General features: G+C 41.5%; 13 protein-coding genes across 13 annotated transcripts; 8 read left to right on the top strand and 5 right to left on the bottom strand.

The window, feature by feature from the left end:
- Window positions 1-39: 39 nt before the first annotated feature.
- On the top strand, window positions 40-6,715 carry JH06_2052 (hypothetical protein; the record flags this gene model as incomplete). Its single annotated transcript, XM_014674290.1, is given in 15 exon segments — window positions 40-272; window positions 303-405; window positions 435-613; window positions 644-815; window positions 847-1,011; window positions 1,041-1,338; window positions 1,368-1,701; window positions 1,736-1,850; window positions 1,866-5,096; window positions 5,127-5,177; window positions 5,209-5,337; window positions 5,370-5,507; window positions 5,540-5,899; window positions 5,930-6,170; window positions 6,201-6,715. The coding sequence occupies 15 exon segments, from the start codon at window positions 40-42 to the stop codon at window positions 6,713-6,715; spliced, it is 6,264 nt and encodes a 2,087-aa protein (XP_014529776.1).
- Window positions 6,716-6,785: 70 nt separating this feature from the next.
- Window positions 6,786-7,585, bottom strand: JH06_2051 (GTP cyclohydrolase 2; the record flags this gene model as incomplete). The annotated part of the gene is made up of 5 exons (XM_014674289.1): window positions 6,786-6,915; window positions 6,946-7,229; window positions 7,253-7,363; window positions 7,397-7,485; window positions 7,519-7,585. 5 exons carry the CDS (start codon window positions 7,583-7,585, stop codon window positions 6,786-6,788), a joined length of 681 nt encoding a protein of 226 aa, XP_014529775.1.
- Window positions 7,586-7,999: 414 nt separating this feature from the next.
- JH06_2050 (ribosomal protein S2) lies at window positions 8,000-8,766 on the top strand (the record flags this gene model as incomplete). The annotated part of the gene is made up of 2 exons (XM_014674288.1): window positions 8,000-8,019; window positions 8,052-8,766. The coding sequence occupies 2 exons, from the start codon at window positions 8,000-8,002 to the stop codon at window positions 8,764-8,766; spliced, it is 735 nt and encodes a 244-aa protein (XP_014529774.1).
- A 2,402-nt stretch (window positions 8,767-11,168) lies between these two features.
- JH06_0838 (hypothetical protein) lies at window positions 11,169-12,255 on the bottom strand (the record flags this gene model as incomplete). Its single annotated transcript, XM_014674287.1, has 6 exons — window positions 11,169-11,341; window positions 11,715-11,742; window positions 11,773-12,003; window positions 12,035-12,091; window positions 12,123-12,194; window positions 12,226-12,255. The coding sequence occupies 6 exons, from the start codon at window positions 12,253-12,255 to the stop codon at window positions 11,169-11,171; spliced, it is 591 nt and encodes a 196-aa protein (XP_014529773.1).
- Window positions 12,256-12,362: 107 nt separating this feature from the next.
- Window positions 12,363-12,820, top strand: JH06_0837 (hypothetical protein; the record flags this gene model as incomplete). Its single annotated transcript, XM_014674286.1, has 4 exons — window positions 12,363-12,424; window positions 12,451-12,589; window positions 12,629-12,759; window positions 12,784-12,820. The coding sequence occupies 4 exons, from the start codon at window positions 12,363-12,365 to the stop codon at window positions 12,818-12,820; spliced, it is 369 nt and encodes a 122-aa protein (XP_014529772.1).
- JH06_0836 (coatomer subunit alpha-1-like protein) lies at window positions 12,774-16,535 on the bottom strand (the record flags this gene model as incomplete). Its single annotated transcript, XM_014674285.1, has 3 exons — window positions 12,774-14,660; window positions 14,690-15,169; window positions 15,201-16,535. The coding sequence occupies 3 exons, from the start codon at window positions 16,533-16,535 to the stop codon at window positions 12,774-12,776; spliced, it is 3,702 nt and encodes a 1,233-aa protein (XP_014529771.1).
- Window positions 16,536-17,028: 493 nt separating this feature from the next.
- JH06_0835 (GTP-binding nuclear protein Ran) lies at window positions 17,029-17,764 on the top strand (the record flags this gene model as incomplete). The annotated part of the gene is given in 4 exon segments (XM_014674284.1): window positions 17,029-17,055; window positions 17,067-17,171; window positions 17,197-17,333; window positions 17,362-17,764. 4 exon segments carry the CDS (start codon window positions 17,029-17,031, stop codon window positions 17,762-17,764), a joined length of 672 nt encoding a protein of 223 aa, XP_014529770.1.
- A 55-nt stretch (window positions 17,765-17,819) lies between these two features.
- JH06_0834 (lysine tRNA ligase) lies at window positions 17,820-19,702 on the top strand (the record flags this gene model as incomplete). Its single annotated transcript, XM_014674283.1, has 10 exons — window positions 17,820-17,950; window positions 18,008-18,111; window positions 18,143-18,270; window positions 18,302-18,496; window positions 18,527-18,586; window positions 18,616-18,946; window positions 18,977-19,114; window positions 19,145-19,410; window positions 19,441-19,527; window positions 19,559-19,702. The coding sequence occupies 10 exons, from the start codon at window positions 17,820-17,822 to the stop codon at window positions 19,700-19,702; spliced, it is 1,584 nt and encodes a 527-aa protein (XP_014529769.1).
- Window positions 19,703-20,126: 424 nt separating this feature from the next.
- Window positions 20,127-21,838, top strand: JH06_0833 (hypothetical protein; the record flags this gene model as incomplete). The annotated part of the gene is made up of 4 exons (XM_014674282.1): window positions 20,127-20,610; window positions 20,640-21,151; window positions 21,182-21,367; window positions 21,398-21,838. 4 exons carry the CDS (start codon window positions 20,127-20,129, stop codon window positions 21,836-21,838), a joined length of 1,623 nt encoding a protein of 540 aa, XP_014529768.1.
- A 927-nt stretch (window positions 21,839-22,765) lies between these two features.
- On the top strand, window positions 22,766-23,736 carry JH06_0831 (hypothetical protein; the record flags this gene model as incomplete). The annotated part of the gene is made up of 5 exons (XM_014674281.1): window positions 22,766-22,851; window positions 22,885-23,026; window positions 23,057-23,323; window positions 23,353-23,487; window positions 23,518-23,736. The coding sequence occupies 5 exons, from the start codon at window positions 22,766-22,768 to the stop codon at window positions 23,734-23,736; spliced, it is 849 nt and encodes a 282-aa protein (XP_014529767.1).
- A 417-nt stretch (window positions 23,737-24,153) lies between these two features.
- Window positions 24,154-24,662, bottom strand: JH06_0830 (microtubule-associated protein; the record flags this gene model as incomplete). The annotated part of the gene is given in 4 exon segments (XM_014674280.1): window positions 24,154-24,327; window positions 24,359-24,465; window positions 24,477-24,533; window positions 24,566-24,662. The coding sequence occupies 4 exon segments, from the start codon at window positions 24,660-24,662 to the stop codon at window positions 24,154-24,156; spliced, it is 435 nt and encodes a 144-aa protein (XP_014529766.1).
- An 88-nt stretch (window positions 24,663-24,750) lies between these two features.
- On the top strand, window positions 24,751-25,425 carry JH06_0829 (hypothetical protein; the record flags this gene model as incomplete). Its single annotated transcript, XM_014674279.1, has 4 exons — window positions 24,751-24,870; window positions 24,903-24,963; window positions 24,995-25,242; window positions 25,273-25,425. The coding sequence occupies 4 exons, from the start codon at window positions 24,751-24,753 to the stop codon at window positions 25,423-25,425; spliced, it is 582 nt and encodes a 193-aa protein (XP_014529765.1).
- A 23-nt stretch (window positions 25,426-25,448) lies between these two features.
- Window positions 25,449-27,064, bottom strand: JH06_0828 (hypothetical protein; the record flags this gene model as incomplete). The annotated part of the gene is made up of 7 exons (XM_014674278.1): window positions 25,449-25,593; window positions 25,622-25,714; window positions 25,753-25,889; window positions 25,920-26,017; window positions 26,047-26,314; window positions 26,345-26,696; window positions 26,727-27,064. The coding sequence occupies 7 exons, from the start codon at window positions 27,062-27,064 to the stop codon at window positions 25,449-25,451; spliced, it is 1,431 nt and encodes a 476-aa protein (XP_014529764.1).
- Window positions 27,065-27,406: the final 342 nt, after the last annotated feature.

Genomic DNA, 27,406 nt, shown 5'->3' with positions numbered 1-27,406 from the left:
CAATCACAAATAGGTCTGATTCCTGTCATTGCTCGTTTCATGAATACTTATGCCCATTCGTTCTTAACTCTTGAGTTTAAGAATAATGTGTATGGGATCATGAATCCTGTGATTTCTAGATTTGAGTATCTAATGTCTTGCATTCATCGAGATGCTTATCGAGGAGAAGCACTGAAAGCTGTTGGAGAACTAGCTCTGGTGATTCCAGATGATGCGTATTCTCGACTAGATGTGATTTGTAGTATTATCAAGGAATCACTGAACAGTTATCGGTAATTCCTTGATATATCCTTAATAGATAGGAAATCGAACAATAACGTGAAGGAAGCATTGAATTGCTTCACTCATATGTCCTATGCCTTGAAGGAACGTTTCACTGATAAAATTGCCAAACTCTGTAATGATGTGAGAATGATGAAGAGGATTTATTGTAGCTGTTTGCAGCAGGCATATCTGAGGATCTAATCAATGCGTTGAAAGAAGTTTCAACACATGCGAAGGAGAGTCTTCAGTTGGTACAGGAACGGTTGCTTACAGAACTCTCTATGGTTCTTCAAGGAAGTCCTAACTATATGCAAAGTACACCTGCTCCGTTCTCAACAAAGAAGGTCAAGTGAGAATCAGAAGAATCACTAATGTGTAGAGAAGAACAATGGAAAGCAGATCCGGGCAATGTTCTACTTGCCTTGCATACATTGGAGATATTTGAATTGCGTGATGTGGATCTGTTTGAGTTTGTGAAGCGATGTGTCATGTCATATGTTGATGATCTCGATGAAGCAATTCGTGGACGTGCTGTGAAGGTAGCATGCAAGGTATGATGACGGGAGAAAGGATCATTCCTAGTTGTTGCTACCATCCAATCCTACAGCAAAGCATAGTGCATCATTCCAACAAGAGTATCATGAAGTTCAGAAACTCATTTCTGTGGGTTTATCAGATCGAGAATGCAGTGTACGATCATGTCTATTAGAGTCCCTAGATGAGCGTTATGATCCCTATCTGATTCAGGTATATTCTTTATATCCAATTTATTGTAGTCTGAGAACATCTCCTTCTTATTGATGGCTCTTCATGATGAGAAATATGAAATCCAGAGAGCGGTACTGCATATCATTGGTAGACTTTCATCAGCTATTCCTGGAGTTGTCACAAATGCAGTACGACAACTCATCCTTGATCTCTTACGTTCTCTCGAGTACTCACAAGAATCCACAACCATTATCGAATCGGTTCGACTTCTGGGCTTAGCAATTCATTCTACATCGAGTCTGATCGAAGCTTATGTGAATCCTGTCTTTGAGTTGTTAGTAAATCACTTGAAAACCATCCAACAAGGTATTGATAAGGACAAGTGATGAATATAGAATCGGTAAAGATTGCATTCTTTGATACACTGGCATTGCTTGCTGAAGTGGGTACACCTGAACTGTTTAAGCATAACGATATTCTCATGCCTCTAATTCTTGATGCATTGAAACAGAACAGTGAGTTACGAGAGGCTGCTCTGGGTTTACTTGAGACCTATTGCTATTGTACTGGTTATGTGATTGATCCATATCTCCAGTACTCTTCCTTAATGGATCTCCTTGTGAATCAACACAATCGTAGTGGAACAGGGAGTTTCATTTTGAATGAACGAGTAATGAAGTGTATTGGAGTCTTAGGAGCTATCGACCCATTTCGTTTTAATCAGAATGTGTAGGTATTGAAGAGATTCTATGATTGGAAATAGGAAGCGTCAGAATAACAGTGAGACCCAACTTGTATCATATGATGACCTTCAGCAAGATCAACGGCCTATTCTCTGTCGAATTAGTGAACGGAATCTGATTGTATTTCTAGACAGAGTAATTGAAGTATAGATCACGTTAGAATCTCTAATGTCTGTGTTTGTTGATGTGAGCTATAGTGCTTATCATCAAATGGTGATTGATGCTCTTGGTATGGTTATCAGCAATATGAATACTGCGTTAGTATTTGCTCTTTCTCTCATCTCTAGATCATTCCCCTATCTGTCTTTGGTTGTTCCTCCATTCATTCGGACGATGGAGAATCGACAGTGTGATCAGCGACATATTACTCGTATTCTCTATTTCCTTATGGATCTCGTTCAGACTGTGAAGGAGCATATTCGTACCTATCTACCAGGAATTCTAAAAGCAGTGGAACCGTTTTGGGAGACGAATCAATTTGAGATTCTTCGTTTTGTCCGTACATGTAGTGCCTGTTTCTACAGTGAGTTTAAGCTCTATCTCGTCTATGTGTTGCCTCGTATGCTCTCTCTCCTCGCTGAGGATCCTCCGGAGAAGAAAGCGGCAACAACAGAGATTGTTCATTGTCTTCACTGTATTGTCCCTTCTCTGGATAATCATCTTAATGTTGTCCTTCCTGTTCTGATTCGTTTCATTGAAAACAATCAGGAGTATTCAGCGAATCAGCGAGAGGCTGTAAAGTGTCTTCGTCGAATTGTTCATGAGTTGGATGTTAGTTTGTATACATCTCAGATCATCATGCCTCTATTACGTGTTCTTTCCCGTGATTATTGTGATGTGATCCCAGAAATCATGGATGTAATCTGTGCAGTAATATCCCAGAAACAACAAGAGGCTTACATCTATCTTACGGCTATCAATAAAGTAGTCGCAGAGAAGAAGATCATTTATCCCAAGTTTACAGAAATCTCTAATGCTTTGTATCGTGGAGGAGTATTGCCTGCAATGGAATATGTCTTTGATAAGGAGGATGATAGCATAAATCTACAAGAAGAGCTTCTTCAACCACGACCTTATCGAGGTGATACGGCCATCCTTCAACAGTTATGGAGACAAGCTCCTACACTGAGCACAAAGGATGATTGGATTGAATGGAACCGTCGTTTTGCCTTGCATCTGATCAAAGAATCTCCTGATCCTTCGATCCGATCATGTCATGCTCTTGCTCAGGCAATTCAACCGTTTGCAAGTGAGTTATTCAATGCGGCATTTACATCTATGTGGAATGAGTTGAGTCCACAGTATCGCGCTGATTTAGCTTCATCATTTGAAGCCGCTTTTAAGCTCCCTCAAGTGCCTCCTGAGATTGTAATGGAAATACTATCGTTAGCTGAGTTTATGGAACATGATGAAGATGTCGTCCTTCAGATGAGTAAGGACATTGTTCTTCCTTTGGGAATTTGTCTTCTTGGTAATCTGGCTTCATCTTCAAATGCTTATGCCAAAGCACTTCATTATAAGGAGATTGAATATGAAGCTACACCTGATACATGCATTGAACAATTGATTCAAATCAACAATCAACTTCATTTGTCGGATGCTGCAGTCGGAGTGTTACATTACTCTCAGAAGTATCATAGTGATGTGACTCAAGTGAAAGACGAATTGTATGAGAAATTAGGACGATGGGAAGAAGCATTAGAAGCATATGAAAGGAAGCAACTTCAGATGCCTCTTCAAACAGAGTTGACAATGGGTCGAATTCGATGCTTGAATGCTCTAGGAGAGAGTGAAGTTGTATTGCGTGTGATCAAAAATACCGAAGATAAATTGGAAGAGAGCGGACAACGTGAGGCTGTAGCAGTCTTTGCCGCTCGTGCTGCATTTGACTTGGGTGATTGGAAACTCCTTGCAAAGTATCTAGCTAAAGCAAATCCAAGTAGTCCTGGGGTACCATTTTATCAAGCTGCACTTCTTATCCATCAAGGAGATTATGAAACTGCTGAGGAGTTAATCACTGAAGCGAGAGCTGCAATTGGACGTACGCTAGCTCCAATTATTGGAGAAGGTTATGCTCGTGTTTACAATCATTATATTCAACTCGAGAAATTGGAGGAATTAGAAGAGATTGGTCGTTTACGGAAGCGTTATTCATTGGATGATCCGGCATATAGCCGTGCAATGGAACATCTTCTTTCAATCTTCGATAAGCGTTTGGATGGAGTTCAACGTGAGGTTACTGTCTGGCATGACTTGTTATCGTTGCGTAAACTTTTTGTTCAGTTAGGAGATAAGTCTGCTGATGGTATTCCCTACTCACGAGATTACTGGCTTCGCTTTATCTCTCTTGCTCGAAAATCCAATCGACCTGCACTAGCCCTGCGAACACTCTCATCATTGGGAATCAATTTGAAGAATACCCAAGAGTTGGGGGATGACTTTGACGATGAAGTGAATGCTTCTGCTGAGGTTCGGTACGCTTATCATAAGTTCCTCTATGATCAAGGTCTCACAGACAATGCCATCACTCGACTACGTCACTTGGTGACAGAGACTCGAGAACAACGGTCTGAAAGTCAACGTTTTACCTTCAATCAAAGTATTGACCCATCTGAATCACCCAGTACTTCAGTCTCTGCATATGTTAAAGTTCGAATGCGTCTGCGTCTCGCTCAATGGGAACTAGATGCAAATCACAAAAGTTTGAATGATTCTGTTGTCTCTGATATCACATCGATCATCAAAGAATGTTCTGAACTCAATCAAGAAGATCATAAAGCATTCCATGACATAGCCATGCTTCATATGACATGTGCCGAGTATTATAATCATGAATCCAGTGATGAGGCCAATCAACAGGTGACGGATCATCTTCAGAATGCAATTAGTAATTTCTTTGATGCAATATCTCTGTCCGCGGACAAGAATAGTTCTCTTGTTCTTCAGGATATACTTCGTTTGATCACTCTTTGGTTCTCATATGGTACTCGTGAAGAAGTAATCAATGCAATTAACCATGGTTTCAATATAATTAGTTTGGATACTTGGTTGTACGTGATTCCTCAATTAGTAGCGCGTATTCATTTCAAAGAAGGAAGAGCAAAACGACTTCTTATCAATCTTCTTGTTCAGTTGTCAAAGGCACATCCACAAGCTCTGGTATATCCATTAACACGATCAACTCGATCAGCTACAGTATCTAGACAGAAAGCTGCACAAGAAGTCTTGAATCACTTACGTAGAGATAACACAGTTCTTGTAAAGGAAGCAGATCTTGTGAGTTCAGAGATGATTCGTGTAGCTGTTCTATGGACAGAGAAATGGATGCGAGGAATTGAAGAGGCTTCCTGTCAGTATTATGAAATGAAGAATATAAAAAAGGTGAGGATTAGAAGGATTCCTGAATGATAGATGCTCGCAATCTTTGATGACTTGTATAAGACTTTTGGAGGTCCTTCAGAGGTACTAAGAACAATAGAATTATGAAACTTAGACTCGAAATGAAGACAATTTTCACCGAATGTATGAACGACAGATTGAGAATACACGAGAATATCTATTACGGTACATTGCTACCTACAATGTTAATGAGATCGAGAGTGCTTGGAAGAACTTCACAGATGTCAGAAATGAGAAAGAGAGAATGATTTGTAGATGCATAAGCGAATGGTGAAGTCTGTAAAAGTGGTCTCAGAACTGGAGCTGGATAGTGTTTCGCCTAAGCTGCTCAATGTGAAGAATCTCTCTATTGCTGTTCCTGGAACATACTCACCAGAAAAACGAAATGATTTTGTATTCCAGATATTCTCCCTATTTATGTTTAGGTTCGAATTAAACAGTTCTATCGAATCTTAACTGTACTTCAATCCAAACAACGTCCTCGAAAAGTGGTGATTGTAGGGAGTGACAATAACCGATACGAATTCTTACTAAAGGGAAACGAGGATTTGCGTCAAGATGAGCGTGTGATGCAATTCTTCACCATGGTGAACCGACTTCTAGTAGCGAATCCAGAAACTTGCAAACAAGAATTGTTTGTTCGGACGTACAGTGTCACTCCTTTGAGTGATAATTGTGGAGTAGTGAGTTGGGTAGATCGTCATGATACACTGCATTCGCTCATCAAAATGTACCGAGAATGCAAGCATGCAGACACGGCAGCTGAATTAGGTCTGATTCGGAAGGTATATGTGGATTGGTGATATAAGAGATAGTTGGCTCCCATGTACGAAGAAATGTCACCTGTACGACGTGTGGAGATCTTCAACACCGTAATGAATGAGACTGTGGGAGACGATTTGAAGTCTGTTCTGTGGTTGAGGAGCAAGAACAGTGAGAAGTGGCTTCATCGTCGAATTAACTTCACAAGGTCGTTGGCTGTGATGTCGATGGTTGGTTACATTCTGGGTCTAGGTGATCGTCACCCCAGTAACATCATGATTGATCGAATTTCAGGTTGAAGTGACAAGAATGATTGACGAATAGGGTCCATCTGTCATATTGATTTTGGAGATTGCTTTGAGGTAACGATGCAGCGAGAGAAGTTCCCTGAGAAGGTCCCATTCCGTCTAACCCGAATGCTCGTAAAAGCAATGGAGGTGGGTGGAATTGAAGGTACTTTCCGGAGTACATGTGAAAGTGTGATGAATGTGATGCGACAGAACGAGGATTCACTTATGGCTATTCTGGAGGCCTTTGTCCATGATCCACTGATGAATTGGAAACTGCTGGAGAAGACAAATCTGGAGTCTAGTCGCGAGAATGTAGCACCTGAGCTGTTAGGAGTTGATTCGTTTGTGGGAGAGGAAGAACAGGAGGAAGGAGATCAATCCAATCAGACAAGTGCAAAGGCAGCAGCAGTGATCAAGCGGGTACGTGACAAGCTAACTGGAAACGACTTCTATGAAGATGAAAAGATCACAGTAGCAGAACAGGTTCGGAAACTGATTTTACAAGCTACGTCAAAATACAATTTGTGTCAAAGTTATATTGGTTGGTAAGTATTGAAGAACAAGGTGATGTGTAGGTGTCCATTCTATTAAGATACATTGTTTGTTATAATAAACATGATTAATGATGATTGATATTTGAAAAGAACTCTCCACGAGTTCGTGGATCACGACGGAAGGTTCCCAAGACTGCACTTGTGATTGTCCGTGAGCCCACTTTTTGCACGCCTCGCATGCACATGCACATATGTCTATTTATTGAACCCCTCTTCTTCTCTTACTCTGCTTCAACTACTACACCCACTCCTTCACAGTCAACTGCTTTCATAACATTCTCAGCAATTTCACGTGTGATTCGTTCTTGCAGTTGTAACCGACGGCACGATATTTCTGCTATACGAGCGAGTTTACTCAAACCCAATACTTTGCCCTTCGGAATGTAACCAATATGAACCTTCCCATAAAAGGGAAGAAGGTGATGCTCGCACATGGAGAACATTGGAATATCCTTCACAATGATCATGTCATCAAACGCATCTTCAAACACAGCATTATTAATTACACTCTATTCATCATAATAGGGATAACAGAATTGACCTCCAGGTTCTGTGAATATCCCTGACAACAAAACAACATTGCCTGGGCTGCTCTCATTGGAGTTTTCCTCAATCCTTCTCTCTCGGGATCTTCTCCAATGCACTACACATTAACAAAAATGTCATTCCACCGTACTCTTAGAATCGTTCGAAAGGCATCAGCCATGGTGTTAAGCCTTTCCTCATTATCCGCATAATCAATTCCGATTACTGGAGTAAGCGTTTCTGATAGTGAGCATCACTTCATCACTTACTTACCGATTCTATTAATTTCATCGTCGGAACACTCAGCTACAGACTCGGCGGGAATATGCGATGGTTCCATTCTACACCAAGGCGAAATGACCGATTAACCAAAGGAGAAACAGGGAAAACCACTGCTTGAATTCGGGTCTATTTGTGGTAACCGATCTGCAAACATCTACTTTTGTTGTTGATCTCAAAAATGAATATTGTGGAGATTTTCAATCAGTTTATCAACTTACTTTTGCACGTATTTGTGATTGTTGTAAAACGATGTTAACTTCTCTGAGAGTCATAAACGAAGTCTTTAGAGTGATGCAAAGACTTTCACTGCAAATCAAGTCTAGTTTATTAACCATATGAATGTAAAACAAATCAAGCTTTAAAGAATTTTAACACGAGGATTACAATCGCCACTACGAGCTATTTTCGACGATTGCATTGTACTTATTTTGTGTTTTCATAATTCAATTCAATTCCCATTTCTATACAACAAATGGCCTTTAACAAGCCCACGTAGGTGGTATGATACTCAAATAAGAGAATAGTGAAGACGATGTTCGCAAGATGCTCGTTGCTCGTATTCACTACGGAACCAAGAATCTCAACTACATGATGAAGGACTACGTGTTCCGTCGCACTAAGGAGGGAGTTCATATCATCAACCTCTCCAAGACTTGGGAGAAGCTGGTGCTTGCTGCCCGTATCATTGCTGCTATTGAAAACCCTCAGGATGTCATCGTGATTGGTGCTCGTGAGAACTCTCAGCGTGCTGTTCTGAAGTTCTGCAAGTACACTGGTTGCCAGACCATCTCCGGCCGTTATACTGCTGGAACCTTCACCAACCAGATCACTAAGCAGTTCCGTGAGCCTCGTCTCTTGATTGTCACTGATCCCAGCTTCGATCGTCAGGCTATCCGTGAGGCTGCTTGCGTCAACATCCCTACCATTGCTTTCTGTGATACTGATTCTCCTCTGGAGTACGTGGATTGTGCTATTCCCTGCAACACCAAGGGAAAGTTGTCCATTGGTCTTATGATGTGGTTCCTCGCTCGTGAGGTGCTCCGTATTCGTGGAATTGTGGACCGCGATGCTGAGTGGGAGGCTTGTGTCGATCTCTTCTTCGCTCGTGATCCCAAGGAAATTGAGGAGTCCCAGAGAGCTTCTGCTGAGGCTGCCGCTGCTGAGGCTGAACCTGATACTGAGGTTGCTGCTCCTACTGAGGATGGTTGGAATCAGCCCGCTGCTGAGAACCAGTGGTAATCACTAGGCTGTTTTATATGGGTTTTGTATATTAGTAGTGTGTTTGTTTAATAAGATAAGTAAAGATTCTGTCATGTTGCTTGTGTTGAAGGCACGACTACATGAGACAGACTCTATTGACATCCGAATCCCCTTACGAGATTCAGATCCACTGGGTTCGGTCTATGACTTCCTATTGGTCACTGCTTAACTCTTCAATCAGTTATAGAGAGAATTTGATATTACACAAGAAAATATCAAGTTTTATTATAATGGAGAACTTATTCAAGGTGGTGGTGAGGTTTTATGGAATGCAGCTGTGAAAGAGGATTCTATTGATATCATCACCCCAGATAGCATTGTTTATGTATCTTTGAATTGTGGAGATGGTATTGTGACCCTTTGTGTTCCAGGAAAGATCACTCTGGAAGAAATCTATGCTGTATCCATTTGCTGATATGTGTAATATATAGGCAGTTCTTCAAATCCTTCATATCGATGAAAAAGAGTTGTTTCTGTCAGGATGTCGCTTGATTGATATGGATCCATCTATTTCTGTATTTGAGTCAAATATTGGTTCAATCACTTGTCCTGACAATTTTGTAGAGGATTCTGAAAGTGAGGTAATTCTTGAATTCCATTTATTCTGGATAGGATGATGATTGTGTAAACACATATATGCATCCATGCAGATACTCGTTTCCTGGTGGAACAGCTCTGAACAAATATACACTGATTTCCACCCAGCATAGTCTTCATTTGTATCAGCCAGTTACCCTTCCCTGTGACTATCTTACAGGTGAAGCTGCTGAATTGAAAGATGCCCCAATCGAGAAGAATTGGAAGAAGTATCTTCGCCTCATGCCTACTTCTGGTTTAATTGGATATTCTGGAGATATTCAATTAACAAACTCAAACTCTTCGAGGAGAGTGTATCGCGATAATCTTCCTCTTGTTACTTTACCTCAGACTCCAGATACAGTCACCGAAATTCGAAGACTCTCTACAAGAGGTAACGGAAGTACCTTCTCCTCTCAGGAAGGTGTGAATATTTCTCATAGTGACGATGATTCCCCGAATTTTCCTTTGGATCGTCCTTCGGCCTACATGGATCCTTTGATCCCCGCTGAAATGATGGATTCTATGCTCTCACCGAGTGTCGCTGTACGAGAAGGTCGAGAGGCCTTCATTCGCTATGGTTTGACTGATATGACTCTAACAGTGAGTTCCTCCCAACTTATGACAGATGTCAGTACACAATCCACTGTTAACGGAACTCCTGTTACACCTACAGCAGACTCGAAACATATCATGATCTCGAAGGGGCATCGATCAAGTGTACGGCGTATCCAAAATGATGGAAAGTCTGTGACATATCGTGAAACAGCGTGTGCTTCAAACAGTCATCTTAATCAGGGATCTTTCTTCTCATGGTTCAACTCTGAGCAATCACCAACCATGAGTGAGAGCTCCTCTGTCACTCACTCTTTCAGCACGTTTGAGAACCTGTTACGATGTAATTCGGACAGTGTTAGTGAGGAGGAGTTGAATCAAATTGTTCATGAATATCGGATTTGCAGACAGAGAGAGGGAGGTATGGCTTTCTGAGTTCTTGTTAAATAGACGTGTTTTTAGACTATCTAAAAAATAGTCCCTATTTACGGAATCTTGCTGTTTTAACATTTCGGTTTGTATCTTTGTCTGTATTTGATAAATTGCTCAGTATATTGATGGAGGTTGTGAACCACAGTGGGGAAGACTAGAGATTAACACTTAGATTCGATTCTCTTGCAGTCTGTTTCTCAATGGATCGGCATGGGAACGATTATAAATTATTTGAAGCTTACAGAATCCACTTCGGTTGATCGGATCGTTTTGTTTCTTCAATTCATTTACGAACTTATACAAGATGGTTCTGATAGTATGATGGATTTAGTTATAGTCTATGTAGCAAATGATTTCTATGAGATGAAGGGACTGGAGGCATTGATTGAGATTAACTATAGTAGTGGAAGTATTAATGTACGGAATAACACGATGTTGATACTGAAGTGGTTAGTATCGAATGGTAGGAAAAGGTTATTTGCTTTAGGAATAGGGGATGTTCGTATTGTCAATTCTTCGTATCATGCTGCCCTGCAGATCTTCCAAAGAGATGCTAATATTATTGTTTCTATCTTAACAGACTTGAATACACGAATCAAAGAGTCCAGTAGATTTTTATTGACATCTGAGAAATAGATGGCTGCAATGCTTCAGAGGTTCTACGGAATGATGTACTAAATATTCGTATGTTCTATCCCAATGTTCCTGCAATTCAGTCTTTATGTGTGACCTATTTGTCCTATTATGAGCCGAAATGTAAATGTTCTGTGCTTTATCTTGTTTGGTCCCACAAATAATTTCAGATATAAAACACAGAATTACTGTATAGGAGCCATTCCTCCCATCATCGGAGCACCCATCACTCCAGGCTGCATAGGGGTGCCTACCATTCCAGGTTGCATGGGAGTACTCATCATTCCAGGCTGCATAGGAGCACCCATCATTCCAGGCTGCATTGGAGCACCCATTACTCCAGGTTGCATAGGAGTACCTATCACTCCAGGCTGCATAGGAGCATTCATCACTCCAGGTTGCATCATTGGCATCATTCCAGGTTGAGCTGGAGGAACTGCTGCCATCGGAGCAGCAGCCATCGGAGCAGCAGCCATTGGTGGTACCATAGTTGACATCATCGCAGCAATACGAGCACGATCAGGGTTGCTACCAGCTAATAGACGCTCTGCAGCAGATCCATGTCGTTCGCCTCTTGTTTCCTTCTTGAAGGCATATTGAACAACAATTTGACGATTATAGAAATACTGAGATTCAAAATAGTGTGAATACACCTACTTGGCCATTCATACTTTCAATTGCATAATCTGAAGCTTCAAACGATGTATAGTTGACAAACCCATATCCCTTACTGATATTTGTTTCTGGATCTCGAGCAATCTACGCTTGAGAGAATTCGAATAAACTCACTTTCGGTTCGCAAGCGAACTGCCCAAAGGCCATAAATGTGGTTTTAAGAGCATCTTCATCAACTTCAGGAGCCAAATTACTAATAAACAAATTTGCACCGACATCCAGTGTCTTCTTATCCATATTTGCTTTATTTACTCGAATCTTTTTTCCATACAATGCGACATTTCCAGTCACACGAACTGCATACTCCGCGTCAATCTCGTTTTGGAATTCAACAAAACCAAAACCCTAATTATGAATGAATTGAATTGGTCCAAACTTGATGTGTATTTGTGACTTTATCCTTTGGCATTGACACTGAAACGACAGGTCCGAACTATCCATAAAATCATTCAATTTGAAAATACCTGCAAGAACAACTCCCATATCAATTCCTCATCCACCCTTTCGTCCAGATTACCAACATACACCGTTGCATCCTAGAATCTTATAAACCATTGACAGTCAAACTTGATTGTGATGATCAAAAGCACCAGACATATTTTTGACACCAACTAACTCTTTGGGAACGAGTTATTGACAGTGAAAGAAGAGACGAGTTCCGCGGTTTTTTCGTTCTTTTGAGAACAGCGATTCATTCTTTGGAAATGTCAGCAAGGGCGTTTGGTGGTATTCCAAGACAGTTTGTTAAGGCTATGCGCTTCCAACGGTATGTTGTTGATGATGATCCTAAAGGAAAAGAATGTTTGTCCCTAAAATGGCTCCAAAGATGTGGAGAAATGAGGGTGAAGCGTTCAGATGTTTTCAGGAAATGAATAAAACGACTGAATTCTACTCTCGTAACATGCGTTCTCTGGTTGCTCGTATGCGAAGTGTAGAAGTGAGTGATTCGGATTCTCTGATAGTTTTGTAGATGCAGAGAATTCAAATTGGTGCTCTGTACATGTTTTCATATGTATCCAAGGAGTTCTTAGAGTTACTCACGCATTTCGAGGAGCTAATAGACGACGAAGAAGTTGATGACGAGGAGAAGAGAACGTTCGCGTATGATTTGTGGTTCATCTGTAGAACTTTGACAGGTCGCCGTCAGAAGAGTTTGCTTTAGTTCGCTGTTTCTTGAAACAAACATAGCACTTTCTGGCATTCATACACACCAGTCCCACGGTTTCCAATCCAATTTGACTCATTCCACAGATAGAGCACAGCTTTCCCTTGTTCTCCACCGCATAGGATACTCCACAGAAAGGACACTTGACAATCTCCGCAGAATGATCCATAGGCTGCATGGTTGCACAATCTAACACATACACACGATCCAGAGTCACTCCTGTATCCACAGAATTGCGACCTTCTCGTTCACTTCGCTGCAGGACCTTGCGTGCCTTCTGTTCCAGTGGAGCATTGCGAGGTGACTTGATCTCTGGGTTCATCAGAATGCGGTTGGCGAATCCAGCTGCATCAATGAAATTCTCAGCTTTGAAAGCTGCTACCATTGCACTATTAAGGGTCAGAAGAACATGAGGATTCTGTAACTTGCATTGAGTCATGAAGGCTGAGAGAGCAAGATTTCGAGGAGATCCAGCAGGAGTTTCACGACGTGTTAACTCAATCTGGACTGCCATGATATACTCTCTAGCCATCTCTACAAATTGTTTCAATTCTGCTTCATCTTCTTTAGAATCTACGAGAACCATTGGTACGATCACGAGGAGAGACTTGAAAGCATTGAGAGTATCCTCAAAACGACCTGCTTGGAAACATTTTAGACCCATTTTCACCAACTGAACGGCATGCTGGAGACGATACACAGACAAAGGAAGCGAAGGTGATGTGGAACGCTGAAGAGGAACCGAGAGGGCTGGCATGGATGGATAACCGACAGAAACAGCCTGAACACTCAGATAACAGCTTCGGAGGATATCGGACAATACCTTCACATCCTTCAGACCGATCTGACGATTCAGTAACTGACAGGCAGAGTCCACATTTCCAGCACAGGCATGATCATAAGCCAATGAAGAGTGCTGACACCACTGTGTTGCTACATCTGCTCCAGCAGAGGGACATTCCTTCTCCTCTTCCTGCTTCATAGGTACTGTTTCTTCATCAGAGAGATCCAGATCATCGCCCCAACCAGTCTCTCCGTTATCAGAGAAGCCAAGATCATCATCCCATTCATTCTTGGCTTCGGAAGACTCTTCCTCTTCCTCTCCAACAGATTTGAACTCCTCTTCTAATGTTTGCTCAGCAGTGACCTCGGGCTCACCACGTGCTTCCTCTTCCATCACTCGATCAAACACTGATCGAGGCATCTCCAACAAAGGATACTCGCCTTCCTGCTCTACCGCAGTAGGCGGAGTCAGCAGGGTTGTTGCAGGAGCCACATCTGGAACAGGGAGTTTCTGTTCTTCCAACAACGCTCGAATCGAATTGGCTTCCTCTTCAAGTCCATAGCTCACAGCGGTGATGTATGCCAGTGTGGTTTGATTCACATCAAGCAAGACCTTCACTCGAGCACGTACGTCACCCAAGTACATAGCATTGAAGAAACGACTCATCATATCCTGACGGAGCTCCGCAATCTTTAACATCTTCTCCAACTTTGCACGATTTCCCGTGACCACATACAAGAAGGAGAGTTTCTCGAAACTCTTCGTTTGCTGATAGCAGGTCTCTACAATAGCATAGTTCCCTTGTCGCAAAGCTTCTTCTGCAAGTTCTCTCCAAATTGATGCTTCATCCAGCTGGGTAGCACACTCTTGAGCAATATCCAGGTTTCCACATCGGATAGCCAAGTTAAATCGAGCTCGAGGTTCAGTAACGAAATACAGAGCAATATCCTCAAATCCATTTCGCTGCAAATATCCAATTATCGCATGTGAATCAACCTTGCTAGTACGAATGATTCGAATTGCCTCCCGATAGTGTTTTTTCTCCAGTGCCATCTAAAGTGTTATTCCCCAATCATTTCGACCTTAAACATATACTCAGTAGGATCAATCTGAAGTTTCACTAAAGTATTCTCACGATTAAACGCAAAGAGGGTGTTACCACGAATACAAGCCAAATACACAGGGTCATCTAATGAACGAACTACACCTTTCTCTCCTGAAGGAAGGAGATATTTCACTTGAGAAAGAGTTGAGTAGAGCAACACATTATGCTCCTCCCACAAGATATCTTTTACACGCAATGTCTCTGTCACAAAACACATCATCGAGAGATCTCGAGTCAATAGGAACACATTGTGTGCTGTCATTACAGCCAGTTGAGTATTGTCTGAACTCCATTGGACACGCTTCACTCCATTTATAGTAAAAGAACCGAGAATCTGGAAGGAATTTGTATCGAAGAGAGCCAAGGTATCTTGAGAGGACAACAAGACACGACCTGAACATCCACCAGGGAAGAGACGTGTACAGCCTGTAATAGGAAGAGGAATTCGCTTTGTAACCTATATATTTAGGAAGAGTATGAATGCGTACAATATTATCGATATTACGAAGGAACAGAGTATCTCTGGATTCCAAAGTAGCGAATTTGCTACGACTTACAAAGCATACAGAAAGAGCTGATCCTGCTTTCACTGTTGGTGTAACCTTCTCTGTTTCCAGTTTCTGATTGCATGAAATTAGTTCATATGATCCTCCTTCTTCATTATTATGCATCAAAAGCATAAACTCATTAGGACAATACGTGTTATACTGGAGACAACGTGCAGCATTGTTCGAGGCAGCAGGACCTCGTGCAATAGGCATCAAAACGATATCGCGTGCGGCTCCATCGATTTCACGAATACGATAATAACGATCTTTCACATAGAAACAGTAACTCTTATAAACGGCAAAGGGAGTACGTTCTCGACGCAGCTTAAATACGACAGTTCCTGAATCGTGACCAGCAGCAAGGAGGTTCTGTTTCTTATGAACAGTAATAATCCAGAATCGATCGTGAGCACGGACAAACGATTGAATACCAATTCGTTTAGTACTATCCCACACACGAATACTGTGATCTTCACTATTTGATAAGATCAGATCTTCTCGAGGATGGAACATGACACAACTAACATTATTGGTATGACCTCGAAGCGTATCCACCTCCCAGGCCTTAGTTTCATTGGTTCTCCAGATCTTGATCATGCGATCATCTGAACCTGAAACGATAAGTGGAAGTTCAGGATGGAAACTGGCCCAATTCACACCTCGTTCATGACCTTCAAGTACATACTTCACAGTACCTACAATATCGGTTCCCAAATGACCGATAACACTTCTTGCTGTCTTTGGACCACTGGACATCTTAGAGCCCTTTTGCTTTAATCCAGAAATATCCCACACACGGATCGTTTGATCGAGGGATGCACTGACAATAAGATCCTCCTTAGGATGGAACTGAGCACTCATGACATAATGATTGTGACCTGTGAGAACGGCAATACACTCTCGACTCTGCCAATTCCAGATTCGGATATTCTGGTCATCGGAACAACTGACAATCCAGGGATTCTCGGGATGGAACTGGACTGTACGGATATAGTCAAGGTGACCCATCAGAGTGAATAGAGACCGTTTGTTGTTGTAGTTCCACACACGGATTTTGTAGTCATCTCCTCCAGAAACGAAGAGAGGTTGTGTTGAGTGAAAGTCCACACTTCGAACGGGACCATCATGCTCGTCGAACGTTTCAAGAAGGGTTCCTACACGATAGTCCCATAATTGGATTTGTCCGTCATGAAGAGAGCAGAGCAACCAGGGGCGTGTCGGATGGAAAGAAATTCCTTTCACACGACTGCTCTTTGTCTCAAATTTGGCAAGCATAGCTTAGGGAATGATTTATTGTCATTTGAAGGGAAGTATTGATTATCAAGGAATTGAATAACTAAACGGCTCGTCAATCATCTTTCTTTGGAAGTTAACAGAAAGAATGTAGAATCAAAATACTATCGATGGAAGAAGAATCAACAGAATACCATGAGAATCAGTTGGAACGACTTTGAACTGGGTAGAACAGCATTCCTCTGACTCAATCGAACATCTTTTACCATCAGATGAACAATTCTATCTCCATGGATCACTCGATTATCTCGGATCTAGTTATTCCGATTATTAATGTGGATTCTTATTCATTTCTATAATATAATGAATGGATTCTAGGAAAGGAAGCATTTCCGGTATAACGGGGATTTTGTAATTTTCCCATGGAAGTAATGGATGGTGAAAGCTCTGCTAGAGGCAGAAATAATCTTCAGTTGATTTGTATATATCATGGTAAGTGTTTATTTTGGGGAACAGAACTGACAGTCAAATTTGAATGGCTTTGGTGGACTTCTTCTCATTCGTTGTGTATAGGCTCAGAATGCAACCGGTCCCGAGTTCAAGTGTGTCCTCGTCGGAGATGGAGGTGTAGGTAAGACTACCTATGTCAAGAGACACGAAACTGGAGATTTCGAGAAGGTTTATGTCCGTACGTTGTTCGTAGGTCGGAAGTGATGTCTTAGCTACTCGTGGTGCTGAGGTTCACAGACTTACCTTCAGTACTTCCTGCGGACCAGTTACCTTCAATTGTTGGGATACTGCTGGTCAGGAGAAGTTCGGAGGTCTGCGAGACGGTTATTAGTACACATACTGTGTGGTTTTTATGTAGTGTGGATGCTGATTGTGCCATTTTGATGTTTGATGTGACATCTCGTTCTTCATATGATTCCCTGGCTAACTGGCATCGCGATTTGACTCGTGTCTGCGGTAACATTCCCATTGTGATGGTTGGTAACAAGTGCGATATGAAGGAGCGTCGTGTGAAGACCAAGATGATCAACTTCCATCAGCGTAAAAACATGCCCTACTTTGATATTTCCGCCAAGAGTAACTACAACTTCGAGAAGCCCTTCCGCTGGCTGGCTCGCAAGTTGACTCAGACTCCGGATCTGCAGTTCTCTGAGGCTCTCGCTATCAAGCCTCCAGAAGTTGTTTTTGATGAGAACGCTTATAAGGTTGCCAATGATATGCCTGCCAATGTTCCCCTTCCTGACGATAACGACGATCTGTAAGTCCTCTATTTACCTTTTATCCTATGTTTGTTCTATTTTATACACTTGTTGATCCATGTTTGTCATATCTCGAAGTACACGATATCTCAGTTCACTGGGACATCGGGTACACGCTGTTCCGTCTGCGTTGTGGATAAGTCGTTCCTGGGCAAGTCGACGGGACAACAATGTAGAAGGGCGAGATCGGTTGGCCTTACTCGGAAATGATGCATCGTAATTGAAAGGAGTGGATTTCAGGAGTAGATATCCACCGTTTCGGACTTCTTGCAGTTTGGAATCTTTTCGACAAAAATGGGATTATCTGAAAAATGGAGAGCGTTGTCCGGAAGAAGAAGTCCTCGTCGCTGGTAATGTCTGTGGTTTTGCTCTTATTCCAAGGAAGAATTATCAATAAACGTAGTTCTGGATCCAAACTTTTCTTTTATGATATTCGTGCAGGAGAAACGAGACTTCAGGTGATGTCCTCTCTTTCCCAGTATAATCCAGGGATCGAAGACCCAGAACAAGTGATCTCTGGTGTGTGTAGATAACGATAAGATTAAAATAAAGTTCAAAGACATCCACAAGAAGCTGCGAACAGGTGATGTGATTGGTATTCGAGGAATTCCAGGTCGAACCGACATGGGAGAATTAAGTATCCTTCCAAGAGAAATCTCCCTCCTTTCTCCTTGTTTATGGAAGGTTCCTCGAGAATGGCATGAGATTAAGGATCCTGATGTGAAGTATCGGAAAGTAAAGGATCCAATTCGATCTGAATCGTAGCGATATTTAGACCTTATTGTAAGCAAGAATACTCGAGAAATCTTCTACAAACGAAGCAAAGTATGGATTCATGGTTCAATAAACTGTAGATTATCAAGTTAATTCGCAAATTCATGGAAGAGGAAGGATTCCTCGATGTTGAAACATCGATTCTGAGTGCTCAAGCAGGAGGTGCTGTAGCTACTCCTTTTATCACTCACAGTAATACACAAGATCAGGACCTTGCGTTACGAATTAGTCCAGAGTTGTATCTGAAGGAATTGGTTATTGGTGGATTTGAACGTGTTTATGAGATGGGCAAAGTATTCCGGAATGAGGGACTTGATAACAAACATAATTACGAATTCACAACAATTGAGGCATATATGACATATCAAGATTATACAGACTGGATGAAGAAAACAGAAGAGCTTTTGAATCGTATTGAATGAGCATCAAGGTTATGAATAGGTATTTGTATGGAAGTGAACGGTTCTTCTACTGTGGTAGTAAATGATACTCCAATCTCCTTTGCTCCTCCCTATCGTCAAATTGATGTAACAGAAGAACTAACAAGACAGTTAGGACCATTACCTGACTTGAATACAGGTGATGATAATTGATGCATATGATCACTAGAAGATAGTATTCCTAGCTTGGTAGAACTATGTAAGAAACATGGAATTGAAGTTTCAACACCACTTACGCTACCACATGTGTTGGATGCTCTCATTGGGAGATTCATCGAACCACAATGTATTCAACCTACATTCATTATAAATCACCCCATGGTGATGTCACCTCTTTCTAAGGAGCATGAGCACTCAGGGAAGTCGGAACGGTTTGAGTTGTTCGTTCATGGTGTGGAACTTGTAAATGCATACACTGAACAGAATAGCCCTGTTGTATGAAAATGTATAATATGTTATGGGTAGATACAGGAACAAAGTTTTACAATCCAAGGAAAGCAGCGTGAAGTGGGTGACAAGGAGATTCCTCCTGCGGATCTTACTTTCATAAATGTAAACTGAAATCTTTGGAAATAATGAATAGGCATTGGAATATGGACTTCCACCAACTACTGGTTGGGGCATGGGTGTAGATCGGCTGGTAATGATGATGACAAACCAATCAAGTATTCGTGATGTGGTCCTCTTCCCAGTGCTGAAGAATGTTAAAGAAAGGGAAGAACAATAGCAGTTTTCTGTTTGTTGTAAATACTAATTGTAACTTTTGAAGCTGCATTTGTTGTAACTATTCGAATGGTTAAACAAGAAGACATGTTAACACAATGAACCAGAGTGTAACAAGTGTTCTCATAATGGTAATGTTCATTTCACCCAATTTACAACATATCACAAATCTTAGTACGATGAGAGAGAAAGGGAGAGGAGTATGATTTCCGTGAAACTGATTGGCTTACACTTGAATTAAGAAGCTTTCGTCTTATATTGCTTTCCTTAAGTTTGCATTCAGGGATTCTATGTTCCCGAACTATTTTAATAGCCAGATGACGACTGGTGATCAGTTACAGTCTAATTCTGGTCAACGAACGGATCCACGATATAGGCAAGATGGAGCCCGCCCCTCTCAGCTTCAAAATCCTTACTCAGCTATAAACATGGGATCTAATGTGGCAGGACAGCAATTTGACCCCCGATTTATGGGAGCCATCAATTCTGGTCTTCCGCCCAACGCAGCTTTGCCATATAACATGGTTTCAAATGTGTATGCAGATAGTATGAAAAATATGCAAATACCATTCGACCGAGGAATGTATCACTATCCGATGCCTATGCCTATGATGGATATCCGGGCGGGTGGGTACCCTAATATGAATGGTTATTATGGTTATTATGGCTTACGACAGGGTATGCCGTATCCAATGGATCGATCGATGATTCCTGGTTATCCACAAGAGTTTGCTGCTGCACAGAACCAGGAAAGGATAAATAACACAAAATCAGTTACTTCTACGGAAATGCAGCCAACAGTTCCGGAATCTGGAAAGCAGTTCGAGACTTCAGTCGTTCCTATGCCAAAAGATACTGCTCAGAATACTCCCGACCAAGAATTGGGAACCAAGGAAATGAAGACAGAAACAGGTACAGTTCTCTCTCTCGTTTCATTCTAGGTACGAACGATACCTCCATGGAATTGCAGCTTGCTAACATGCTTCTTCAAATCAAGGGTAAATCGCGTGAATCTTTTGGTCCGTCAACTCAGCTTAAATCTAGTATTCCTCCTACTCGTTCCTATCCAACTCCAACTGTCCCCGATGATAAGCGAGTACGTACTACAGATCCCTCTGCAGGATACTCGGTCCCGTTTCAACAGATGCCTCCTTCTTTCTCCTATCTTCCACCTAAAACGGGAACTACCTATCCTGCCTTTCCTGCCCAACAATCTCATTATCCATACTCCTATCAGTCGGCTCTGCCTCAGCTCCAACCTCCTCCTATTCCTCCTCCAACGGCAGTTCATCAGCCACCAAAAGTACCAGCTTCAGTTGGTGATTACTATGTTTTCTGTACGGTGTGTCGTCACGGAACTCCAATCAATGTGACGAAGCCAATTCCTGACACTTTTAAGTGCAGTAACTGTGGGTTTGCATGTACGCTAGATAAACATTTATTGTCCTATTATGTTTGTGATGAATGGAAAAATGATGTGTAGAACCTGGGAATTGAAATTCAGTCTTCCTCACAACCTCCTTCGGGGACAACGGAATCAATCCCTCAAGTGAAAACGGAAGTAAAGGAGGAGTCTCTGGCTCCTATAGTGAAAGAAGAGTCAGGGAAAGAGAATAATCCCTCCGAGAAAGAACCATCTATAGAGAAGGAGGAACCAGTGAAAGTGGAAGTTAGAGTGCTGTAGTACGATGAAATTTAGATTGACTCACTTGTCCTTCAGCCGCTGGAGGAATCCCGTTTGGTTACAGATCTCCAAGTCCTTGCTAATCGAGGCGATTTGGTGGCCAGTGAAAGTACTGAGTACAAGGATGGACCGCTGAATGGGAAGCAAGCTGCTGATCTCGTTCAACAGTGTCGAAATGCACCTCGTGACTGGTGGGTGGGTAAATTTGTGAAGATGGAAATCCCGTCCTCGAAACTGCTACATAATGATGTACTGGTGAAGGAGGAGAAGGACCAAACAGAGGAAGAAGATCTGCGGCTAGTAGTTGGAGAAGTCGTGGGAATGAGCGAAACTGGGTTTGTTTTAAGGATTTCTGGAGACGAGAATGAGACTGTTAGTGTGGATAACTTTGTTAGTGGAGGTTACAAGTGTTGGCTCCTTCTTAAGGAAGGCTATCTAAATCTTGTTTTATGCTAGTCTGAGAATTGTTTGTTTCGAATCTAGTTTGTTTTTCTTGTATTCGGTATCTTGGCTCTATGGTAGATTCTGAATCAGAAATAAGTCAAGCAGACTCGGACTACTCAAGTAGTGATGGATCCCATGATTCAGCACTGGATTTTATCAATGGATATTCCAAAGAGCAGCAAGTTGGATGTTTAGTTGATATGGTTATGTAGGCTCTGATCCAGTCAAGAATGAAGGAGTTCCAGAATCAGTGTTCTGTTTTCAATTTGAATCAGAAAGAACAAAAAGTAGATTTCGTTAGTGCTGATGACTATAGATTCACGATGTTCGATTGCAGTATCCTGACTTGTCCGACGAAACTGTGATTTTGGGTCTTGAATGTTCCAATAATAATGAAGTTGATGATTTTATTTATGTTTATGAGTAGCTGTTGTTGATGCGTCGTTTTCGGCAGGAAGAAGGTTTTCTTGATCGTCTCAAGCGAATGGCTTCGGGAGAAGAGGAAAAGAATATGGAACTTATCACCTATGTGGATCCTCGCAAGGTGAAAGTGCGAGTCACGGAAGAAGAATCGAACAGTGACAGTGACAGTGATGACTGGCTCTCTACACAACATGGCTCTCGTTCCAAAAGGTCTCGAAGCGAGTATTGGAGTGACATTTATGATGAACAGAAATACCGCAAGCGTGTTTCTCGTGTGCGTCTAAATGAGGCACTCTCTCGTGTACAAGATTGTTTCATTGAAATGAACTATAGTTGGAACGATCCCATCCTACCAAATCATTGAAACCCAAACCAACCGTTGGCCGTCCACGAAAGCGTCGGAGGTCAACTAGTAAGGATGATGATGGTTCCTTTGGGTTTGGAACAGAGATAGCTGCCACCAGTACATCCAAAGGTAGGAAAGAAGGAATCGCTTCCCAAATAGACCGAAGTTTTATGGAGTCCGTTGAATACTTCCATCGAGTTACTGTATCAACAAGACAATTACAGGACCTGGGGTGGAGTGATGCTCGTATCAAAGCGTATGCTATCTCAGCAAGGAAATAATGAATTAGATTTAAAGGACGTGCAGAAAACCCGAATCTGTACTACTATCGATTTAATGATCCTGGGGAAAAGCAAGCAACAGGAAAATGGTCTCCTAAAGATCGGTATTTCTTCCTAAAACAACTCGTAGAACATGGAATGGACTATTCTGTGAGTTATTGTTACGATATTGAAACTTAGTGGGGTTTGTTTTCAATGAAGATCCCTGGCCGAGTAGGCTATCAGTGTAGTAATTTCTACCGCCAGCTGATTCGTGAAGGAGTGGTTATTGATGACAATTATTTTATTGATGAAAAGAATCAGCTTTCGTTCCGTTTCAAAAGCCGTAGTACGGGAAAGCAATCAACCAAGAAACCGAAAGGAGTGAAGGTACCTCCTGAAGATGAACCCTTTGATGTGGAAGCTTATGCTTTTGATTATGGAGATGATGATGAGAATTGTCTGCGTGTATGAATGAGTAGAAAGTTCAACTTTAGGGATTCATCGATGTAATGACCATGCAGGAAGTTGTGAAGCCTACAATCTCTCCTTATGGCCATGTGCTGGGCTATGATACGTGGATGCGTGTATTGAATCGAGAACCCAAGAATACATGTCCTTTTACAAAACAAGTGATGTTTGAAGGAATGGATAATGGGTAGAAATTGAATCGTCGTCAGCTTGTGAAGTTGAATCGATTAAATATTGATGAATATCGAGACAAGATTGTTCGCATGGATGGTTTTGCTATGGAGTTTGTTGTTTGTTCCAAACAGGAATTCTATTCTTCTGCTTTTGATTCTGAATACAAGATCGAAGTAATCTTCTCAATCAGATTTGGTACAGTGGCAGTTTCATCTGTCTTTGCAGTCTATGGATGATCTTCCAGAACAAATAGCACGTTTAAAAGTTCGTCAATAGATACGAGTTTTTGATTATAAAAGTCTCGCTCTCCCTCGAGATTCCGAATCTACTCTCAACTCCAACCAGAATACACACCACAAGTTGTTGTTTCTGCATTTCTCCATTTGACTCTTCCAACTTCATTTTCAGTTCAGCTATATTTCATCCCTTGCTCTCTCCCTCACCAATATCGTGTTCTAGATCGCTTACTCGCTTAGAGGTTGTTGCCAATGGTGTAGTCTTTATTCGTTTTGCTATACATAAATGCATGAATCAAGCAAGACAAGTAGGTTGAGCGACATCTCCGGGTTTGGGACTTGAGGCCATGGAAGAAGGGCGCGATTGTTGTGTTATAGATGTATTTTTTCTCGACAAAATTGAAGTGGAAGTCGCCTCTACACAACACCACTTCCAGATATCGTACCTTTTCCTCCTTTCGCCATGGACCTACGTTCCTCTGGATTGTAATCACTTCGAGGTGTATTCTGGTCCCAGAATTTCTTCAACCATTGCATGAATTCCAGATTGTCTTGAGGACGACCTTTAATTAACCTGTCAACATCGATATTCTATTCAAGGAATACCATTTCGTAAATCTACTTTAGAGATATTGCACTTGAGGAAGGCAGTCTGTAGAATCTTGTAGTTTTTAGTATATTCATATGGATCTTTGGCTGCAAAATTCACTCGCTGCATTGGAATCACATCTACCTCTGACCCGCAATCCTCATCATACCAGGAAACAACATATCAATCATTTGGCATGCAACAGCTCCTACTGATGAACTACAATTCAGCGCTTCTTACCCGAGGCGGTCTCTTCAATCTTTGTCAGATTCATATGGAGGGTAGAATTGATCCATTCAAGCAGCTCTCCTCGTGATGCACCTGTTATGAGTTCCATGTCACTTGTTTTCGATTGAGACCAAAAGACCCAATTGACTTTTTATCGAAGAATTGCCCTATTTCTGACTCGTTCATTTTCTCGCGTAATGAGCAACAAAAGTGTGATTCAATATTATATTCCTGAAGATGGAGACGATATGGATCATCCTAACGTATATTCAATTGATAAGAAGTCAACTACGATTACCGTAACAGACATCCGAAACGTGAATTATCACTCATGGATCTTATTTTGTAGTCATTTCCAATTCCTGGAACCTATTACTTTCGGTTCAAACGTGCTTTCAAGAAAACATGGAGTGTGATTTGACCCATCATCATAATATCTAGTTTGGTTTGATGTAAGTAAAGATGATGAAGTGGTTCCTTCATTTGATGGTACCATCATGATGAAAGTGACTCGTCTTCCTGCTTCTGCTGCAAAGGTCATGAAGAAGGAGACACGAAAGGTCAGTCCAAAGCGGACTGCTCCGAAACCAACTGTTTTTGAAGAATCATCCAAATCTACAGAACCTGTTTCTGAGAGCACTATAAAGAGCGATCCAGTTCCTTCTACAGAGGATTTCTTCAGTTCGATTGTAATTGTAGTCGTTTGTCACCATTCGTAGAGTCCTATGAGTCCAGCTTCTGCTCCGCCAAAGGCCACATCATCTGGAGGTACACAGAATGGGGTTCTTTCCATTATAGATGTATTTGATTCATTTGCCAACTTCACTACTCCTCAACAAGCTACAGATCCATGGGCAAGTCTTGGTATCTAGCTATCGTGTTTGTATGAAACACCTCAAATCACTTTCCATTTCTCTCTATCCACACTCTGAATATAAATACTGTCATATACACTTACTCGTAACACAGCAAACTGTCCCTTCATGGCTACTGACCAGATTAACCCATAAATGAACGTAGGCCAAGCAAGTAAATAGAATCTACATATTACTACAATTCTACATGTACCCATCACGAGATGTTACACACATTCCTCCCATATTCTTGCATTTCAAGTACATGTCCTTGCAAACACATGTCTTCATAATAACCTCATCTCCACTACAATTGAATATCATTTTCACCTTTACAGTACACACTCTCGCTTCGATGTCACATCAATTAACGACAGGAAGGGAGACACATACATATTGTGGCCCAGATTGGAAATAGTATTGAATAATGACATATAACTACCTCCAAAGCGAGGATCGGAGATTTGAGCAAAATAGGTCATCTATTGGTCATTCCTTAATCCTGGGACTACTGCGCTCACATTCATGGATTGAGCTGATGCACTGCTGAGAATAATCAGAATATATGCAATGGGATAGTACTTCTTCTCCATCATGCCCTGATCAACATCTATTCTCAACACGCTCCTCTACACATACCTGGAAGAAAATGAATAAAACAAGCTAGAATCATTGCCATCGAGATACGACACACATAACATCGTTGCATCAGAATGAGAGGATGAACTCGAGAAAGGATTCTACTCACCAAGACTGTAATCACCATCTCAAGAGGGAAATAGAACATCTTGAGTGATGTCAGAGCCACGCTTTCCATACCCTTATCAATCAAACGAAGATTAGAGGCGGCTTCTGCGGGGAAAACACCAATTCGATTGGTCAGAAGGATTAACGCCAAACGAAGGAACTATGTGTGAAGAAGAAGATGAAAGAATACATAGGGATTCTTAAGAATATCAAAATACAATTTGTAGGTCTGAGAAAGAGACATGGTTGCATCACTCTCATTCTTTGGTTCATCCATTTCCTTAGATTCAGAAGGTCTTGGAGAACGTCTTCGAGTGATAAGAGGTTCACCTTCCGTAGGATTCGGAATCTCTGATTTCATCTGTTTGACTGGTTCCACCTCTTCTTCCTTCTCTTCAACGAAGAACAGAATGTACAAAGTATACATTATATAAACCACTCCCCAAAACAAGCAAAATTGACGCAATGTCACTATGGGACCTACAGAACCACGAATTGATGAAAGGAATGTTGGCTCATTCAGTGCCAGAAATACAGAGTTCCTATTATTAACAATAACCGAAGACACAAACGCTAAATGGACGCCAAGAGTTTGGCCAACAGAATTACAGGTGCTCTGCCAACCCTTGTTCTTCTTAGATAGCATAGTTAGAGCCCAAGCATCGACAGCAATGTCCTGTGTAGCTGCGAGAAGATAGAAAATGAAAAAGCAAACAGTGAGAAAAGGGATATTTGGAGATTCAGAGTACAGGGTTTTCTCAATTACAGAAGATAAGGAAATAAACATGATGCCAATTAACAGTTGAAGTGGTACAATCCAGGTCTTTCGTCTTCCCATTCGTTTTGACCATCTGGTTGTTACAAAAGAAGAAAAGGAATACACTGCATCAACGACAGGAGCCCATAACATTTTCAATGAGTAAGGAAAACTGCAATAATTAAAAACTGCCTGTTCACCATATGAAACATGTTGTTGCTGAAGAAGAATGGAGATAGTATTCGATAAACCCAATGGGATTCCCTAGAAATGAAATATGGACTTCACAAAGTACTTGGAGAATGTAAAGGAATGTTAGAAACAGGATGGTCTTCCTATCTCCTTCCAAGTCAGATGCAAACTATTCTGTGATGAACCCAGTCTTCACCTACATCGAAGAATTTCATCAGACAAAGAATATAAGTTCACAGAAAGAACTGTTTGATCATCCTTGATAATCAAGGACCCATTGATTTCCTTGTTTTTCGCATAGTT

The sequence above is a fragment of the Blastocystis sp. subtype 4 genome, assembly GCF_000743755.1.
Source record: "Blastocystis sp. subtype 4 strain WR1 chromosome Unknown seqid_0012, whole genome shotgun sequence".
In the NCBI taxonomy this organism is placed as follows: domain Eukaryota; class Bigyra; order Opalinata; family Blastocystidae; genus Blastocystis; species Blastocystis sp. subtype 4.
This window is presented reverse-complemented; position numbering and strand designations above follow the sequence as displayed.